Source organism: Nylanderia fulva, unplaced genomic scaffold (genome assembly GCF_048542155.1).
Source record: "Nylanderia fulva isolate GAGA-0341 unplaced genomic scaffold, ASM4854215v1 Scaffold1, whole genome shotgun sequence".
NCBI lineage: Eukaryota > Metazoa > Arthropoda > Insecta > Hymenoptera > Formicidae > Nylanderia > Nylanderia fulva.
In genome coordinates, this window is record NW_028189192.1 from 2,468,164 (window position 1) to 2,490,309 (window position 22,146).

Sequence of the window (22,146 nt, forward strand, 5' to 3'; positions counted from 1 at the left end):
TCCTCTTTCCCTTCCTCGAGTTTTGGAAACTTTATCGACGATGTTAACAGCTGTAACGCTCTCGCTCTCACGCCGCGAGTGAGATAGGCGTTAGATAGTAAACGAAATAGCTTCGCTTCGTATTTATTATCATCGTTACTTTTTACTGGTGCAAGTAAACTAGCTTTCGCGGGAAGTACACGGATCTGCAAATATGTCTTGAGCCACAAGAGGCGAACGAACTCGTGCGTTGGCTATATCTTTCAGTGATATACACATGTATACACTTAGCTTTATAAATTTTTTTTTACTCTTAAGTAATATATACAGAAGTATATATTTTCTAAATCTACGAAATACATTTTATGTGACGTAAAATTATTCTACATATTCTATGCCTTACTAGTTTATTCGCGCATTTTTTTTGTGCACTTTTATATATATATCTATATATCTTATATTTTATTGTTATAAAAATATAACATAATTGATACTTTGGCCTGAAACGTGCAAGAATCTTTCAAGTACACGATTCGATGACAATATGCTAGTTTTATCGCATTTTCGCAGCTTACCTTTGCAAATTGCAGATTGAATAATTTTAATAATATAGACAAAGCAAAGTAATAATTAATGATATAAGATTAATTGTGAATCTGCAATTGATTGTGTCAGCATTACTGGAAGACATGTCATTCAGAAGACTATTAGTAATCGTGTTGCGTTCTGCCGGATCCACTGATATGTTGATCGACAGCATCTCCCAGAATTTCATTCTCTTGGACAGGAAATCAGTTTCTACCACAATATCCGGCGACTTGCCAATCCCGAATTTCATGAACTGATGATGATCGCGGTAATCGGGCCACGCAGGGATCATCCGCGCTTTTGGTACTCTGTAAATATATAATGCACATTACGATCGACAACACCATCCGGTTATCATAGACGAGGATCGGAATTTCCTAACGATTTGATGCTTCGAACCGAATCATATACGATTGCGTCGTTGCAATGTAAACGCGACATAATATACAGGGTTTGTCCGGAAAGTAATGCGTCGCATTTTTTTAAAAAAGAATTTATTGATCGCATAGGTAAAACAACTTAAAATTGTTCGAAGTATGACCCTTCTGCGTCAATACATTTTTGCCAACGCGATTTCCATGCGTCATAAGATTTCTGGAACTCCTTGACTGGGATGCTGTTCAGGGAGGCCGTCGAAGTAGCTTGTACGTTGTCAACCGACTCGAGCTGTTGTCCTTTGAGCTCCCTTTTCAGCCGAGGAAATAAAAAAAAGTCCGCCGGGGCCAAGTCGGGACTGTAGGGCGGCTGCGGCACCGTTGCCACACCGATCCGGGTCAGGTAGGCCGTAATAACAAAGGCGGTGTGAGCCGGCGCGTTGTCGTGATGGAGTTTCCATGAAGCGCGGATCTCCTTTCGGACGCGGGCGATCCTGTGATTCAGTCTTAATAATTCCGACATTAAGCGAACATTCATTCGACGGTCTGAATTCAATAATTGGCGCACACGAGTCACATTGTCGTCCGTTCGCGATGTTGACGGGCGTCCTGCGCGGGCCTCGTCGGCGACCTCCTTCCGACCTTCTCTAAACATCTTGTGCCATCTGTTTGACTGCGATTTGGAAAGGCAATCGTCCCCGAAAACTTTCTTGAGCATTTCAAAAGTTTCCAGCGGCGTCTTGTCCAGCTTCACGCAAAACTTTATCGCATAGCGTTGCTCTATCGTTCTCTCCATCACAAGTTCGACGCGACCACTAAGCAGAGGTTCACAGAATAAGCCGTCCTAACCCTCCAAGCGCATGGAAACAATTGAGCGACCTACCGTTGGAAAGCTAAGGGTACCCCCCTTCCTCCCCAACCGGTCCCATCGCTCTGCGATGTATAGTCGCGTCACAAAAAAATGCGACGCATTACTTTCCGGACAAACCCTGTATGCTCCAGAAATTATAATTCTCGGTCAATTACAATCTCAGGATAATTATTTGATTTTCTAAGTTTATTCGCACCCACATAAATTTTCATGTATTTATGTCTGAGTATATTAACGAATATTATGAGATACTCTCTTAATTATATTTACCCTTCTCTCATGAAATTCGCTAACATTTCTGTCATGATATTGATAACTTGAAAATCGACATCCGTATTATTTAACTTCATATTCGAAAATTGGTTATTTAATATAGGGAAGAAATAGTTTAAATCATCGTTGTGACTGACACCTGAAAAATAGGTAATCCATTTAATTTCACAAAATCATTTTAAAATTGTTTTATTTTTAATTGGAAAGACACGTAATTGAAGATAAAGGATGAAAAAGGATCACTTATTTTTTAGATTTTTTTACATAATCGTGTTTATTTATTTAATTGTTTAAAAGTGGAAAAGAAAAAATTTATTATGTTGTCATTTAATTACATATTTGTTTTGCGAAAAAATAAGAAATTAGTAATGATTTAATCGAGTCTAAAATTCTTTGTTACGGAAATATTACATTTGATAACGTACATACGTACCATAATGAACCGGGGAGTCTGCAAAGGTAAATGAAAATGTGCCCTGATACGCGAAAAGGGAGAAGTAAATGCTGGAATTTCCAAATTTCGATTGGTATCGTATAGATTTAATTGTCGGCCATGTCATTGCGCCGTCACCTACCACCTGAAGAAATGTTACATTATCAACAGCACAATTTTATTCGCTCTGTGAGACTCACCTTAGTGATACGTTCTTTAAACTTCAACGATACATTTCCGTTGAAATAAAAATGCTGTATCGCGTCAGTAAAAATGCTAGTGTTGGAAATCCATTCGTAATTTTCCATAAGATAAGGCAAATATTCTTCGAAATTCTTTATCATTTCGTTCTCCATATCGGGATCTATGAAGAAATCTGAAACGAATACATGGATATAAATATATCCTTTGCTTTTTATTCCACATTGAATTTTACACAATCGCCATTATTAATTTATTAAATATAATTTCATTATTATGAGAGAGGAGCTCGAGTGTCATACAGCTAGCACTTTAAACATAAGACGGGAGAGTTTCAACTTTATAGAGATATAAAGTTAATTAATGTAATAATATGAATCATAGCTGTGCGCGCATTTCTTTCGCTCGAGCGCAAATTATCCGACGCCGTTAATTAATTTAACTTGCGCGACAACTTTAATTAATTAAATATTATTATTACGACAAAAGTAATAACGGAAATTACCGAGCGTCTTCACCAACCCTTCGTCTTTCGAGACTTGCATTATTGCCGGCATATCGCGGAACAAACCGTTCTCTATTATTTTCAACGGATGCATTGTCAGGATGGCATCCTCTGAATTATCTTCTAATGTAGGGCCAAAGTTACACATTGGATTTTTCTTCCAAACAAACTATAAGTAAAAAATATATAATATATTTATTATTAATTCTATAGAATATAATGATATATTTTTATAAAAATACATAACTACATAAATTATAAGAAGTTATATAAATATTCTATTGATATATGTATAGTACTTACAAAGTGTTTCAACATTTGTACCAATTTTCTCGCATCAATTGTTCTCATGCATTTTATCATCTCTTCATCTTCTTTTATATATTTTTCAATAAAATCTTTATTTTCCTGCTTGGAATTATCGGAAACTATCTCGTTTGCGATTTTATTGTCGCCACTTTTTAGCTCGCAACCAACGAGTCTTGCTAATTTCAAACAAGTTTGTCGATACGTTTTTCTGGGATGATAAGCCCACGGAGCTAAAGCGGAACCGCTTAGCAGAATGTACTTGTGAAAGAGTCCTTCCGTCTTGTTCGACAGAGCGAGCAGATGAGTTGACCCAGCACCAGCACTTCCTCCCATAAGAGTCACTGATTCGGGATTTCCATGGAAGCTATGAATATTCTCGTGTATCCATTCGAGCGCCATTTTCATATCTTTGAGACCGTAATTGCCTGGCGAGACTTTGTTTGTTGTACTAAAAAAGCCTATACGTAATCGAACTCGTTATTGCTATGCATCATTATCGAGATCATATAATCTAGCTCGTCTGATTATATAATGATCATTTTAAATTGTCTATTTTATTTTATTTTTTTACCGCAATTATTTTTGCCGCAGTATTTATATATTTAAATTTATGTCCAGAACACACGCACACAAACACGTGTGCATATAAAATGCATTATTATAATAAAAATTGATGAATAAAAAGTAGTTGCTCAAGAGGAATAATTATATATTAAATAATTTTTTGCTCACCAAAAATATGAAGTCGGTAATTCAACGTGACGAGAATCACATTCTGATCCATTAAATAATCTGGCGCATAATCTTTACTGTTGCTACTGCCACTTTTATATCCACCGCCATGTATAAAAACTAAAACCGGTAATTTTATTTTTCGAATATCTGGAATCTACAAAAATTTCTGATGAAATTTGTGAGAAAAAAATTGCAATTTATGTATATAAATAAACGAAAACACATAAAATATTCTGTAGGCATCAAGAATCAAGTATTTAACGTGAATGTACTGAATATATTATCATAATAACTTTGATCAAAAGTTCAAGTTTAATCAAAACAGAACTTCGCGATTGAGCCTGTAAAAATCGCAACCTTGCAATTTGTCACTTGTTTTTAAGCTTTCAAAAAAATCACATAATTGCGCGTGACGCAAATTATTTACTAGATCGTATGAGAGTATATCCATTCGCTGTCAAAGTTTTTACTATTATTAATGTTATAGTAATAATACGTTTAATTATTATCACAATATATTTTTATTATTACATTTAAAATATATTTAAAAGTACTTATGTGAATATTTCTGTATGATGTGTCACTTACATAGGGAATAAAGATATTTAGATAAAGGCAATCTTCACTGCCAACAATTTTAGAACCGCTCATTTGAAGGCATTTTTCTCCATCAGTTGTAGCATTGCGAATTGTAGTCCATGTTCGATTCCATTGTTGCGGGCTCTATAAAGGATCATATAATTTAATTATTTTAATTAATAATTATTATAATCATTTTTTATTTGTTGCAAATTATCAGAGTTTCTACATATGTCGAAGAATAAATCTGTTGAGGGATAAAAATAAAAAGGATTTATAATAGAAAAGGAAAATATAAGGAAATATTTCGTTAATTTTACAAATTGTAAATAAAAATATATCTTTTTTTTTCTTATTAGAAGATTTCAGATAATTATTTAAAATAATTTACTTTTCTCTTAAACATAATAAATAACAAAATATTTATAAAATATTTAAATATTATTTTTACGAATATATATATGTATTTATTTGTCTTTTAAATTTAAGTTTAAAAAAATAATTTTAATATTTCTCTTTTTCTCTTAAACTGTTAGTTTAAAAAAGTTAATAAAAAGATAAAAATAAAAATAATTATTTTTAAAATAAATACAATTTTCAAATACATGAAAATTTTAAATATTGTCATATACAAATTTCTAATATTTTTATATATTCATAAAAATTATTATTTTAATATAATATAAATAAATTTCAAATAATTGTTTTTCGAAAATACTGTACCGGCCAAAATTATCACCTTTTTCAGCATAACTTGTTTTAAAGTACACGGAACATAACATGTTTTTAAGTACATGAATCATAACATGTTCTGAAGGACGGTATAACATATTGAATTATAAAGCAATATTATGGAATATCGAGACACACACACAACACACACACACACATACGGAAAATAAACATTTTCAAATAATACTTTATTTAAATGTAATATTATATAAATGAGTATTTTTAATTTTTTGTATGCTTTCTATAAATATGCTGCCATCACTGAATGTATTGAATGATATTTTTACATATACATAAAAATGTCTTCTAAATATTTTATTATTCGGTAGCTTTGGGTGTGCGTGTATAGAGGGGAAGAAAATGTTGTAAACAGATAAATTGCAAATTATAGATAACAAATTATGCACCTTGAATCTCAAATCGCCCACTGGTGGTAACGCGTACGGTATCCCGAGAAAATTCGCAATTCGTTGGTGGCGTACGCTTTTACTCCATTTTCCTTGTATGTCACCCCATTTTGTATGGACTATAGGCCTATCGTGCGAAGCATCAACAAAGATGAGGTAGAGCACGAGGATGCACGTGAATCTCCAGATCCTCTTGTCCATGTACATCGTCGACAGGACGCACTTACCTGTACGTCGTTCTATTATTTGTGCGAATGATGTTACGCGTGTCACACGCGAATACTGACTGACTAGAAATGTACTCGAAGAATAGATGTTATCTCTACAGACTGGTTTAAACTTAGGTATATAATTAGCATGCAATGATATATCGAGTGGATTTTGAAAGATTCCTTTTGCGAAGGAGCGTATTTTGTAGGCGCTTATATACGAAATATTTTATATCACATGATATATTTTATATTTATAACGATGAAACGATTAAAATAAAAATTATGTAAGGAATAATATTAAAGGCTTGCTAATGATGCTTGTTGGTTGATTCGTCTTGTACAGCAGTGTTGCGTAATAATAGTAATAATAGTAAAATTCGAGTCTGCATATTTTGTCCACCATCTTATGACATTCTATGCGATAGTGATTGAAAAATTCCAATGTTATCAAGAATTTATCTAACAATATATGTATATATATGTACCTAACAAATCAAATATATACATGTGTATATATTTGAAGCTGGAGATAAGAGAGACGCTACACGAGAAAGTTGGTGTGATTTAATAGTTCTCCTGTAGTTTCGGACTTATTCATCAATTTCTAAAAGAGTAATACGATGAGATAAAATTTTCTTCAAATAATTTATATTGTCTAGACAATACATATACCATATATGTACCTACATAGAAAATCGAGATGAAACTCTCGCCGATTTTCAAAAATTTTATTTATTTTAAAACAGTTCTCGCGCGTGTTTCCTAGCTTGCTAATGTAAATTTAAAAGAATCTTTTAACGCGAATTAAACAATCGAATCATTTTTTAAACAAGTTATGTTGATTTCGAAAAGAGCACATATACGTGATTTATAGATGTTGATTTGTGTGGATTCGCGACAAATTTGCATAATATTTTACTAGTTTACAATTTAACGATTTGCCGCGTTGGAGACAAACTTAATCGTGAAGTTAAACTGTCGCGTCAGCTATTCAGTTGACTCGAGTTGTTAATCCATCGACTTAATTCACCGTTATCGGTGCTTGTATCGTGGTGTGCGCAAGGTTGCGATATCGTTGATGCCCAATAAAGCTAAGCCTGATAAGCGTGTAAACTACTTAAGTCATCAAAGTTGTAGGTCTTATACGAAATTGTAAAATGCGCAAACCCAACAATTGCCAACTTAACTGCTACGTTTGCAAAGAGATTACGTACCTTTATCGTGATTGAAACATATAAGAGAAAAACTAAAAAATATACGTGACGCGTAATCCTGCTATTCTTTCACGAATTTATTCCTTGAAAGCTAGAACGTATATCTGTCTTTCCTTCGTAGGAAGTGATTGAATATACCGCGCTCACGCGCGCCGCTGTCTTTATATCATTTATTCACTAGCAGGATCTCTATCAACCGTGACGTATTATTAAGCGCAGGGGTAATGCGGCTTTTGGCGGAGCTTAGCTACATACTGCGCATTATTATAGATGAGCAACTTAACCCGGGTTACTCGTAACCATTCCATTATTCAACGCGTTGCATTTTAGGTCTCTCCGCGGCGGCGCTACTTCGTAACGTCAACAATCGCGCAGGCTTATACTTGGCGGGAACAAGAAATAATAACTATGTACATATTTTGTAATAACTAAACTATGTACATATATTTCGTATAGATACATAAGTATTATGTACATATATTTTATGTGCATTTATTATGCACATATTTTGCATTAATTATCGCAATCACAAATTTTCAAATATTGGAAGGTATATCAATCCTGTATATAAAATATCATAACATCCAAGTCTCCGATTGAAGAGTTTGTAGAACTTTAAAAACGTAACGCGTTTTTTTAATTTTTCTAGCTTTTTAACAAATTAATGTTTTTTAAGTTTCTAAGTAAAAAAATGTTCAGGAAAATTTAGCTTACCATAGATATTCAGAAATTGACTAGTTTTTATTTTACAGTACGTAATTTTAATCACTTATTATTAAGAACAAATTTTGTTTATATAATTGTTTATATAAAATTCTATTTATATCAATTAATTAGTACACAGATAATTTTATTTTTTAATATATTGTTAGTTGTTAAAAAACTTTTTTGGACAAAAAATAGCTACAACCTAGTTAGACAAAATAAATCAATAAATGATAGTACAACTAATTTATGTCGAGTTAAAATTCAAAATATTCTACATTATTATCTCCTAGCCAATAACCAGTCAAGAATTAGGCAAATAAACAAATTTATATATAATAGCTAATCCACATAAAACCAATGTCTGGAGTATTATTTTTTAGACACGATGCAATTAAAAACTAAGCATAGAGTTAATAATAAAAATTTAAATGATTAAAAATCTGACAATTTTTTAATAATAGCTTCATATAATAATTTTATTCATCTTTTTATTTTTATATTAGAAATGAGTATAATTTAGAGATAAAGAAGAATATAAAGATAAAAAATCAAGAGAAAATTGAATAAAAAGTTATTACAATACAATATTAAGATATATTAAAAGAATTTGAATGGTTATTAATTCTAGTTAGCTTTTAATCAGATTATGTCAAAAAATGAGCTAGAATATTGTCCATTAATTATTTTTATAGTAGTAAATTACAACATAATTGATTATGACAAAACATTTGAAGAAATTATAAGCTAAATCGCTTCAAACTATTCACTTTTGAAATTAACAGGCATATAATATTTTTTTTACGTTTTCATCTTAAACCGTGTCGCCGATTTCTCACCCTCAAAACCCCGGGACGCTTCGCGTACTTTGAGGAGCGATCGTTCTTTATTTATCTCGTACCGAGCAACCGTCTAAATTCGGGTCTCGCTGCATCCCGTGGGTTTTCTTCTCGCGGTGGTGTTCTACGTCGACCGTCGCCGCATCGCCGCCGCCGTGGCGGAGGATCCGCTTCCGCCGGTGTGCGCTGTGGAAGTCCTAACAATTTCCTGACAAGGGGTTTCCCCCGGGAGATTCCGGTCCGTTTCCGCGCGGAATCTCTACGGCCATCTTCACTCGTTACGCGTCGTTTGTCGAGCCGTTTATCTCCTCGTCATTAGTTATGCCCCGTTACTTGGTCCGTAGCCCTTCGCCCTCTCTTCCAAGTTTCTGCTGCTTCTTCTTCTCTGATCTCTGTATCTAATACGAATCGCGATAATAAGTAATTACACGTCGGAATATCGAAGTGCGGAAAGGATGGAAATTTAAATAACCGATTTTCTCGGATCAGTCAAACGGTTACATTTTCAGTGAGTATTTGTCATTCGGCATACATTCACTCGTAGATGTATGTTTTCATATCTACGCACAGAGAATGGTGCACAGAATAAAACGTATATTGACTTTGATCAAAAATTAATTGTCGAAAAAAAGATAGAGAAACGATAGGGGTTAATTCGATACTTATTCGAGCAATCGTCAATATGATTTAATATCAACCGTCTCCGCGTTCGCGCACGCATGTGGAGACGCGTTGTGTTTGATTAAAGGCGAACACCGCGTCCGGATTATACATTCGTCTATTTGTCGCGTCATGGACTAATTGCAGTACGCGATGCAGCCATGCATCACGGCGGAGCAAGAAACGTCCGGAAATAGCGCGGTTTGCAGGAATTGTACAGCTATGTTATACTTGATGATGTCGCCAAGGTTCGTTGGCAATGTTAGTTTTTCCAGGCTTGGCGCCGTATAATTGTACACGTCCCACATCGAATTTACGCTTGTTATTAATAACGTCGGATGTCGATGTGTAACTTCCTTTTTCGTGTGCGCGTATGGAATTACAATATATAATTTTCCGTTAAAATCATAATTCCGTTTAATGTCATGCGATTAAAAAGCTAAATATTTTCATTTTAATTATTGTCATTCCCGTTATTTACTTCTGCTCCAACGGACCTGGTGTAAACGCCGGGAGCCTTTTTGTCAGTGCGGCATAAAGCGAGATATGAATAGCTTTGATCATAAATACATAACAATAATGAGATACGAACTGAATTTTTTTCCGTGCGTTGCTCCGAGAGAGGAAGAGAGGCGAGACAATGGAAAAAAACGCGGTTTTTATCGCGGACCGCGCGCGCGATAAATCTCGGGGGAAATTCGTGATGACACATTTGCGTAACGAGAGACGCGATTTCCAAGCACCGAGTTGCACCGCAAAAAATTTTTTTCGCACAGGTACGTTGTCGTCAATTTTGTCGAGTGTTCGAGTCAGCAACGACGATCGACATTTCCGTTTTACGCGACATATCGCGCACAGTTACAAAGGAAATGTCGTATTTAATGTAAATGTCATTGTATTTGCACACATATACATATTTGCGCGATCGTGCGAGAAAATAACACCGCAGCGATGCGAAATTATATCGTGATGTTATCGCAGGGATAAGCGCGCAGGATGTGCGCTAAATGTCGCGAAACAATTAATGAATTAACCGGCGCGAATGGTTCGCCACCGTGAAATTATTAATTGCGATGTTATTTATAGCGGCACGCGCGCACGCTAAATTTTCGCTTTGGCCGTCGTAATGCGCCGTCTGTGTTTGCACGATGACGATGCATTATTATGCACTCCGACTGGATATGTATATATCCTGTTATTTCTTTTACTGTCGCGGTTTTATATACCGGTATATATCCTCGTTTAATGTCGTCGTTGAAAAGCGCACGTTCCTGTAAAGGAATTACGAACAAAGGGAAAATGAGAGCGCTCGGTCAAATGAGAGCCCGTACGTCTTGTTTTTCCTCCTTTTATTCCGCTCTCTGAAAGGAAATTCGGTTCGGAGCGAATCGCCGGCGTACAAATGTCCGGAGATAAATACGAGACTATGATAAATACAGTAATTTTTATCTCGACATTTTGGCGATTCCGCGAGTTAAAAGGGTCAAGAATGCTTCAGAATTTAGAGCTTCCCGTGATTTTAACTTTGTGACCGTATTGATGTGACTTGGAGTTTTTATTATAATATATTTATTGAATAATACGAAAATACATTCAATTTTTTCCTATTAAATTTCAAAAATTATTCTTTTGTATAGAATTCTTTTATTTCTCTCTCTTTCCACTCTCATCTCTTTCTTATAATTTAAGTTTATTGTTATATTCTATCAATAGCAATATATAAGCTTGCCATGAAATATACATTAGACATCTTTTTATATTTTTTAATATAATAATCTTCTTTGTCGCTGCGGAAAGAAGTTTTGATGCTTTCGAAAAAGTAGCGGCCGTGTAAGATGTTTCAAAGGCCAAGAATGTTTTATTCTCACAGGATTACTTTTGTCAAATGCCATAACCGCTTCCCATGTTTGCTCCCCCTCATGCTTTTCGGATGCATTAGAGCGTTCAAGGGCAAAATATCAGAAAAGCAAGGGTGAATAATACATGGGGACTTCGTGGAAGAGAGCAGGATAACTTTCAGGCCTCTATTCGTGCCAAAGTTGAAAAGTACTCCAAATATATCTGACAAGGGAGGACATATCGTTTTCGCTTTTTATTTCCTTTCGAAGTGCAATACTCTCGGGAATTTTCAATTTTTGATGACGGTCGAAAATCGGTTTTTCCACGCAAGGTGTGACAGTAAAAGAAAAGTAAAAAAAAAAAAAAAAAACGCAAGTTTATAATATAACAAATTTTATTACTCTCGAAATAGTACACACATTTTCTATTGTATTTGCGATATTTGAGAGAGAACAAAAGGTCGCTGATGTAATGCCGATGTCGCCTGTCAAGCATTGACCTAACCGAAGGAATAGTAACCGCGATATTCCATATGTAGGAACGTGAAAAAGTGTCGTCGAGCAAGAAAAGCGTCGTCCTTTCGGCGCCGTCTTTCCTCGTCACGCTCTCGAAATTCCCTTTAATTCGGCCAGAGTCTACTCGAGAAAGCCGAGAGACGGCACTTCGTCGCGCGAGAGTGAAATATGCACGTTAGACGTAGCCACCACACACAGCTTTCGGCTTGTATGCCGCAAGCCGAATGCATAGACATTGCGTACGCGAGAAAGCACTGCGGGCTCGGTGATGCATTGCCTCGGGAGATTAATGCATCGCGCCACACAGTTTGTTAGGGTGAATAACGACCGGCTGCAATAATGATATCGCCATTAACCTGTCCGCGAAAGTCTCGTGATTCCTCGAGAGCTGAGCGCGCGAAAGCGATTTTATTCGATCGCACTATAGGAAAACACTATAGAGATGACTAATTCGAGGTATCGATGCCATCGAGGCGTGTGTTCTTCTTTTCTTGAAATATTCCGGAATATTCGTCTCCCATGAGTCTCTCGGCGTGAGAGCTGATTATTTTTACCTGTTTTGACGTTCGGTCAATAAAAATCTCGTCGACTCTCGAGGAGCTCTCTCTCTTCCTCGAAAGTGTTTCGCGACGACAAATAATTCGGAAGGAAAAACGGAGCACAATCTTGGAATTGTAATACACTACCCGACGTAATACTCTTCTCAAGAATTTCTCTTATTGCGTGTAACGCGCGCGAGTTCGCGGAGAATTAATTTCAAAGGTCAAAAGTGCATGTCAGTCCATTCGCGCAATGAGCGTCGAGTATAGAAACGGCATGATTTATTTAACTCGCCGTGTTCCAGTCTAATGCTGCGTTACCGTTTTAGATAAACGATCCTTTTCTACACTTTATCTATATATTTGTAGGTTGTAGGAAGCATCTTCTCGAGTATCATAATATGTCTTATATGAAACGCGTATTTATTATTTATTTATTAATTCATAAATTTATATATTATTATAATCTCGTCTTTTTCACTGTATCGCAATAAGATATCTAGTATTCCGCGAATCTATCGTTGATGTCAAGATACCGCGGAGAAGAGTTGTTATATACAATCTGTTCGCCATACTTTTAACGCTCGTTAAAAGAGTTATTATCATTTTTCGGTGCTCGCGCGATCTTCGTTTAATACTGGAGCGCGCTCGAGAACGCTCGCAACACATCTCCTCCACCTTGTAACCCGCCGTTCATAATAACGCTGTTGATTGCAACCCGCCGGCACGAAAATTATAATACAGCTGACGTAAAATGTGTACGTACGAGAGGGAAAGAGAGTCGGTGCGATTACTCGGGCACCTTAATGACACTTAATGTACTTCCGCAACGATCTTTCGCGCATATACGAGCGCGATGAAGAAGCAAGGGAAGAAGAGAGAGAGAAAAGAGAGAGAGAGAGAGAGGGAGAGAAAGAAGCCGCGCTTCTCTACATTGCGCGTGCCACACGGGGGTTGCTTCATTTGCTCCGCGATTTCTCCCGGCCATCGCTCGGCCACCGGGGTGTAGTAACGCGCTAATGAAGTATTTACCATTCTATTACTACGTACCGCGAGAACCCGCTTCTCGCAGCCTTTATCGCCATCTCCCCTCGTTCTCGCTCGTTCTTGAAGGTGAATCGCTCCTCACGGACGGGGAGCGATATGGACTTTCGAATCACCGTATTATGGGTTATATGTATTACACTGTACATATACTCGTGCAAGCAAGTTGAGTTGATTTGAATTTAAACGAAGTTTCTTGCATATATTGAATATTAGCTTGACTTGGAATCTTAAATATAATGCGACGAGCACATTTCAAATGCAAACATTGAAAGCAATTACTTGATTGCTTTTATAGAAATAATATATTATTCTTGAAGATTTAATTTTTACGTTAGCAGAATGGTGGAACTATAAATATACAGGAAATGTTTATTTGCAAAGTGTTTAATTATTTAAATTAAAATTATTAATTAAATAGTGTTAAAAGAAATGTATATGAAAATGAGAGAAAAAGAAATAATATTATTTGAAATAATATTTAAATAAGCTTTCGAACTTGCATTATTTCAAATTAATATTATATTAATAATATTTTTAGTTTATTTGAAATATTATTTAATTTAATTAAAATAATTGTGACAAAATTGATATATATATATTTATATTTTAAAAGTAATTTTATTTATTTAATATAATCTTTAAAAAACAACGTAATTTGATGAACAAGAATGAACCGAAAAGTACGTAAATTTTAAAAAAGATATATGTAAAATGAATAAAAATTTATAGAAGTATCTTTATATTTTTTATCTTCAAAAATTTTATTGTCCAGGTAATGAGAGAAATAATTATTTCTATTAATTACTTGAAATTTCTTTCTCTAAAAAATACACAATTCAAAATATTTATTGCTCGAGACGTCAAATTAACTAAACATTTTAAATTAAATTTTAATTAAAATACAAAAATGAATCACACAATGATACAAAATTCGGTAGAAGAAAATTAACTTTCATACATTTTATTTCAAATATTATTTTGCTCATCTCTACTTTTCTAAATGTAATGTTTCAATTGAATAAAATATGTAATTATAGTTGAAACTTGTTAGTGTGCACTATGATAATAATTATTTTTATTACAAACACTTCTTGTTTTTGTTCGCGTATGTAAATATATCATTATTCCCTCATTGCTGACATTGAGAGATATAGAAATTATCTTTACAATTTCTTTCCAACATTCCAAATCGCTCGCTGAATACGTAAAGGACATACCCGCAGGCGAGCTAATGAAATTTCGCGTTAGTTGCTTCGAAGTTACTCTACGCGCGCCGGACTGTCTGCTTAAAACTACTCGGAATTCCTTAACTACGGCCGGAGTTTCAAAGTTACACGAACGATTCCGTGTCTTCTCTTTCGAGCGGCAAACGCGTGCGGCGATATTGCGTCACTCACAGCGCGGCGAATAAATATTTGATATCGAATGCAGCTGTCTGTGTATTATCGTGCAATGGGAATTTCTTAAAATATATAGGAGCATTACGCACACAAATTAATCTCTCCGTATATACACGGCGGACGTCTCTCTATCGTGAGATCCACGTATAGAAATGCTTTTCTCGCGAGAAGATCGACTCGTCTCTCAGACGTCGACGTGTATCGGGATAGGTGAAAAAAAAGAAGAAATCCGCCACGGCACACATTTCATCAGCTTTCATCAGGCATTGACGGACCATCGATGAATAAAGCCGAATATCGGCCAAGGCTCTGAGCGAGTTTAAATCTAACGCAATCCGCCGGGCGTGCATTATCGGAGCATTCGCGAAATTTTGCAGCGTCGACGACGAGAGAACTCCGCTTTGCGGCGATACGGCCCATTCGACCGCTGTGCCGATCTCACATATTATTAGGCGAAGTATTGACAGTTACGTCGATATGCTATACGTAAGATCCGCCGGTAAACTCGCGCACGATTGGTCATTCTTCGAAGTAAGTTATGACGCTGTGATCGCAAGTTTGCAATTATACAGATACACGCGCGAGTCATGTTAGAAGAGAGGAAAGAAATTGAGAAAAAATGATCATGATTAATGTGGTAGATCGAGAGATTTTTTATTTCTCGTTTGATTGACTTAAAGAGTGAAATTTAAAGAAAATTGAATGCACGTACTAGTCTATCTTTATTTTTGTATTTTTATATTATTATATTATGCATATCTCACCGTTTATATAGCTTATCATTTCACATATAAATATTGTTAACAATTTTTCTTGTCATAAGCAGATATGAAGAAAAAATATAATATTTGGAATAGAAAATAAAAATATTAAAAAAAACATGATTTCTCTTCTGATGAATTATAATTTGTTAATACAAGATGATAATATAATTTATTGTATGCAGGAATATCAGAAACATTAATATTTAATTGATGTCATAATGACAACTGCTCCATTTTATTATTAAAACATAATGGAACAAAATCAATTTATTTGTTCGAGTTTATTGAAAAAATGATCTTACTTTTCTCACTCTTTTTCTGTCATATAAATACACCTATATTTTGAGCTATAACTCTTATGCAGCGAGCCGTTGATCGACGCATGCATGCATGTCTCGCGGCGCGTCAATCGCGAAGCTCAATTTTTTGCACGCTGCGAGATCTGGCGTTTAGCGATGGTCCATCAGAAATGGACGAATTCGAACCGGCGAGGCTTTATTCCATCTTCGTCGACGGACACTCGCGCGCGACGGATGCATCCGCGTCAATTCGACGATATCGCACGTAAAAGCGCGCCGGTATTCGATGGCGCGAAAGTAAAACATGCACGAGCACGCCTTGGGCTATAACGCGCTTTTCAATGTTGTGCTTTTGTAAACTATAAATGAATTCGCGGTAGCAATTTTTTCATGTTTTTTTTTTAAATTTAAATATAGGAACAGCAACACACATAGAGTGAAAAAAGAAGAAATTATTCTTAGATACGCGATGAGAAAGTACGCAAAAAATTAGAAATTAAACCTACTATACTAATCTGTTCTGTAATCTATATTATTTATTATACATACATGCATATACATATATTATTAAACTATATATATATATGTATATACATATATTATATCTAATAAAAACCTTGCGAAGATTTATATATTGATTTAGAATCACATCTCAGACGGCGATTCTCCATTTTATTTGTTGTGCATGTTATGTGGCATTATTATCTCGATCCCCAAAAAGATTGTTATGAATCGAATACGTTGGACATGGCAGCACGATATAGCTATATCGGGGATAGAAAAAAATAGCGATCGTTTAGACATAACGAGCTACACGGGTGCAATCGTGATTCGAGCTACGAGCGAAAGCTATCGTTAATGCCGAAACTCTCGAAATCCCAAAATCTCGATAACGCGGCGCAAGATAAAAAATCGTGGGATCTCATCGATAGTATTTTCTACTACATATATCGTCTGAACAACGTTCGCCGCTGTCGATAAATTCAGAGGAAAAATAAATGGGCATTTTATACGCAAATAAATACGACGCGCGAGACGTATATATCGATAAAATTTATCATTACAGTTATTTGTTTAATGTGCTTTTATGGAGATGCCTCGCAAAAAATGTTTTTCTGTTTTTATTTTTTCTTACATATTAAATCATACCTAGAGAGGTGAATAAAATAATATTTGAAATAGTAAATAAGAGTATTTCCGCGTATTAAATAATTTTTTTTACCAGATTATGAATGATTCATGTAAAATTAAAATTTTTTTATACGTAATTAAATCTTATATAAAACGTTCAATTTAGTTTATGAATCAGACAAAAATATATATTTGTGCAGTCAAGATTGAAGCAATTAATTGTTTTTTTTCTTCTTCTCTCTCTTTCATGATAGAGATAAAATATTTTAATTATAGATATATATATGCATACATTAATTTTTTTATAATTTTAATAGTTTCACGTTAAGTAAATATATATTGTATATATGGTATATATATGTATTATTTTCGTCGTAATTAAAAATAGGTAAAATATTATTTAAACGAAGTATACGCTATATAATAAAATGATTTTTTAAATACAATTTGCATGTAAAATGTGACTTTCACTGATTACACGTGTATCACAATTTCGTTGCGTGCGGATAGTTAATGTTGTACAGCATTCGCGTCTCATCGATTAACATGTTAGCTAGGACTTTAGACCCTCCGTCACCGTAATGCAATTTTAATCCTACGCAAATGACGTGGATGCGCTTTCGAGTAAGTCACAGACGCATACATAATTAGAACAATTCGCAAAATGGACGCTCACTGAATTTTACATTCCACGTCCGTGTAAATAGCAATGTGAGTCACGCGTCGCCTTTGTGTAACGCCATTGTTGCACGGCGGCGCGATCAAATATGCACGCCTGCATGCATGCAATCGCGTATATACAAACGCTTACCGCGTTATCTTCTACGGGGGTCACATTCACCATCTCTGTCTCTCCCGTTTCTCGTCTCGATCCTGTCCTGCCTCTTTCTATCGCGTCCTAAACCCCCGGGGGTGATTCACTTTGCGCGAATAACTCCAATTGCCAGTTTCTTTTTTTCTCGCTTTTTCAAAAATGGAACTCGTCATAACGTTTCCTATATATGCGTCTTTTACAAAGATTCTGCATCATTCCGAGTAAAAAAAAAAAGAGAACATTGCTTCCATTACCCTGTCATTTACAAAACAGTATGCCCGAACGAAGACGATTCTTGCGCGGCCATTCAAGATTAAGACAAGAAAGAGTATATATTATTGCAATGCAACAAAATGTTTTACAACACGTCGAATCGTATAGTTGAATAAAATTCTTACAAATGAAAAAAGGGAAAATTTAAAAATTTTATATTAATTAATAACTGTGTTGCAAGTTGCATATTATTGCTATTGCTTAATTAATACGTGCAACTTTTCTCACTTTTATACTCTTTTCTATATATATATATATTCATCACGTTATTACTTGATTTTTTTCCATATATACCTTCCTATTAGTTTCGAGCAGTCTCGAACATAAATCGAATTTATGCTCGGCGATCCTTTTCTTTCCGACGCTATCCCGACCGATTGATCCTCCGGATCGTTGCCGCGGGGCGAGGATGCGCATCCGCGGGGGACGAATAAATTACCGGGGCGACACGTGAATACTCGGCGACGGTTGAGTCGCGCGAAATCCTCATGCATAATTTTCCGCCATCCTATTCGGACGAGCGTTTACACGCGCGAATGTGCTCGAGAGAGAGGGAGCGAGAAAGAGAAGAGATTGCGCACACGCATCGCGGACGCATGTACGATATATATATATATATATATATATATGTATGTATGTATGTATGTATATGTATATGTATATTCGCGCGTTGGCTGAAAACGCGCGCGTTGTATGACCCGCGCGTGCATCCGCGTGCGTCGTTCAATGCAAATTTCCCGACGCAAAACCCGGTCAGCCGCGGCCACCCTGTATGCAAACCTGGCCCCCTTCGCGTCGTACTGACGAGGGCCATCCGCCATATATAGAATCCGCCGTGGATGCTGCTATTGCTGTTGTTACTGCCGCAGGCACGATCGATTCTTCCGTGCGATTATGCCGTCGAGAAGCGTGTTTGCGCAGAGACAAAAGCATCGGATACCAAGGTTTCGAGTATCACGATTAAATTATTGAGAAAGAGAGATCGAGAATTTTCGTCTCACTTGTGAGTTTCGAAGCTCTTAAGTGTTTCCAAAGAGGTTTCATTCCTCTTTTTTGTTATATATTGCTGTATTAATATTTTACCATCTCGAACAGCTGATCGTTCATTTTAGAAATATTTTTTAATATCTAAAAGGTTATCGTGATAATGAGTCGGCGATCTTTCGTATTACATTAATATTAATGTTCCACGAGTTTCGAATGACGACTGTTTCCTGCCATTTCATTGCCGAAAAAATGCAATTGTAATTACGCCGGATGTTCGAAAAGTGGATCGCGTACCTCTATGCCCCTGTCGGAAGTGACGATAGGACCTCTGGCCTCGCGCATCGCCGCGTGTCACGCTCGATGCTGTATTGGAAACTGATTAACCGGTCGTGCATTATTGAAGTGTTCTCGATCTTGATTACGCCGAGCATTGACGAATAGTGGAACACATTTCCGGTGGGCGTCCCACCTGAGATCAAAATTAATACAGGCTGCCATGGTAACGCCTGGGTCCCCGTGTATCGTGGATTACTAGAGGCTATCGATAAAATCTTGATCATGCCGAGAGTACGCGATTATCCACAGTCATGTTTCCGGCGGAATGCCATTATACGCGCCGTTTTGTCAATCCTACGTTATTAGAGTACACGAATAATAAATTGACGTTATCGGGGAAAATACGTTAAATTAATTGCGAAGAATCGATATTAGAAACATTTAATTTATTAATCGAATCACATCGTTTTTGTCGCCGATAACGATCGGCGTAAATTATGATAACGCTGTGTCTCGGGAAAAATTGTTTTCGGTTTTCCCGATAAATTCTCCTCGTGATTTCATCCGATTTCTCCCATTTAACCATCCTCGAACCGTCATCGTCATTGACGATCATCCATCGTCCTCACGTGATCGTGTCTTCCTCTGTTTCTCTTCCCACGTGCATTCACCGAGTGCACGCATATCAAATCGCGCGTACGTACATCGGGATACGAGCGACTCGCCGTCCATCGACCAATATTGTCGTGCGGGTAATGAACGATCGTGCGTTGAATAAACATGGTGGCCGCCGGCCGCATTCGAAGCTGCCCGCACGCACATGCAAACGACGACATTTGTTCCGGAGGTCATTCGCCGCAGCTTCCCTTTTCCTCCGAATTCCGCCGAGACGATTTTCGCGAAGATCGAATACGAGCTATTCGGTGTAATGATCTTTTCTCAGAGACGTACAGTTAATTCTTTCCTATCGCATCACAATTGCACACATATAAATATCTCTTTATTCTCTTACATAGAAATTAGAACACATATAACAAGAATATGTATCGTGTAATGTAAAATATAATGTATGCGTTAGTATAATTAATATATTAATAAGTATATTATATTATAATAATATAATTAATTGAAATTATTCCTTCAAGTTACCGTCTTTGAGATTATCACACTTTTTGCCAACTTTGATCCGTGCTGAGATATTTATTCGTTGCGGAGAAATTAAGACTGTCAAATAAATTTGCCGTTAATTAAATTTTTATTTCGCAGTTTGTAAATTTGATCATGATACATGTTCTTGTTCGCGATTTAGGAGTTGGCGTTTATTACATACAAAGGAAACCGAGGAGCGTCTTTCGGATGCCAATCGGAGAGAACTCGGAACAGAATTCTATTGATAGAGAGCCAAACGAAAAGCTTTGCTAGGCGTTTCGCCAACGCATTCTGCAATAGCATTGGCTCGTAATGGCGTATGCGACATTTATGAAGCCGTATACATTGGTATTATGGTGGTCTGCCCCGACACGTGTAGATTAGACATTTTATGGAACTACGCCGTCGTTCCGGGTACGCGACTGTTTCGAATGTCGATTATTTTAATAGACGAACCAACCAAGCCCAGATGGATTTATCCTCGATTACTGTAGAGAGAGATAGAGAGCTTGAATATTCCGCATTCCTATGTTCCAATAAATAAATCGATCGTGAAAATCTTCACTCTGCTGCGCTTTAATATTAGGTGAACAGTGATATGTTGGCAGAACACTTGTATGAATATCTTATAATCTTCGTGACACAAGTATTTTCTCGTGACAGTTTTAAATTTATTTATTTCAGCGATAATCGTAGAATATATGTGATTGCTCCGATTACAATATTTGCTGACAGATATTTCACCCATTTTATTCTCTCTACACACTATAGTATAATAATTATTATTTTCCGTAGTCTCTGCAGTTTTAAAATGTTTGACTGCATGTTTCTATATCATTAATTATCACTGTTCCAATATTATTTTTTATACTTTATAACATAGTAATCATTAGTGTCGCAAATGCAAATCATTGCAAATAATTATTTGAATAAGTTTGATTGGGCTAAGAACTTTGTGTGTGTGAATCTATGTCGTTAGTAGATAGGTCCAAACAAGAATGACGAGGATCGAAAAATTGGCGGCGTCGACGAAGGTCCGTAGGGTGTGAAATTCAATAAACGAATCCATTCAGCGCTTATCTCGCGTAAACTTGTAGACACACCAAGCCATACAATACGGTACCCTGTTTCTACAGAGGCGAGGAGGGAGGCACGTAGATGCCGTCACGCGCGACTGTAGTAGTTCACATATGGTATACACATATGCGTGTGTGTGTGTGAAGCTGCTTCCTCTATTCGTTCGTAGAAGCGACGGAATGTTCGTTCCGCGATACCGAAGTCAGGGTCTCTCAACCTGCGAGAGGGGCGCATTGTAGTCTTAACGGCGGGGGATGAATAAATAAAATTGGAAGGTGAATCGAATTTCGAGTCGATTCGTTTGCGACATCGTTGAAAATAGTTTGGGAAAATATCGCGAAAAAAATTCAACGTAATTCTATTCGTATCGATTATATGTATAACGATAAAAATTTGGAACGCTGATATATTATACATACA

The 22,146-nt window shown here is 36.1% G+C and overlaps 2 protein-coding genes across 9 annotated transcripts in view; one reads left to right on the plus strand and one right to left on the minus strand.

Moving 5' to 3' along the window:
• heph (polypyrimidine tract-binding protein 1 heph) overlaps positions 1 to 22,146 on the plus strand; it is a 386,169-nt gene that overhangs the window by 64,647 nt on the left and 299,376 nt on the right. The gene's annotated exons all lie outside the window — the stretch shown is intronic.
• Positions 158 to 7,679, minus strand: LOC114928377 (esterase FE4). Of its 3 annotated transcripts, none has more exons than XM_085490327.1 (11): positions 7,413 to 7,679; positions 6,684 to 6,802; positions 5,987 to 6,276; positions 4,857 to 4,991; positions 4,266 to 4,422; positions 3,528 to 3,991; positions 3,225 to 3,393; positions 2,719 to 2,894; positions 2,519 to 2,663; positions 2,083 to 2,224; positions 158 to 875 (listed from the first exon to the last, which is right to left on the minus strand). In XM_085490327.1, the coding sequence occupies exons 2-11, from the start codon at positions 6,703 to 6,705 to the stop codon at positions 581 to 583; spliced, it is 1,995 nt and encodes a 664-aa protein (XP_085346453.1). In that variant the 5' UTR covers positions 6,706 to 6,802; positions 7,413 to 7,679; the 3' UTR covers positions 158 to 580. The 3 variants fall into 3 exon arrangements, with proteins under 3 accessions (XP_085346453.1, XP_085346456.1, XP_085346459.1); XM_085490330.1 differs by lacking the exon at positions 7,413 to 7,679 and adding an exon at positions 6,886 to 7,396; XM_085490333.1 differs by lacking the exon at positions 6,684 to 6,802 and having other exon boundaries at positions 7,413 to 7,469.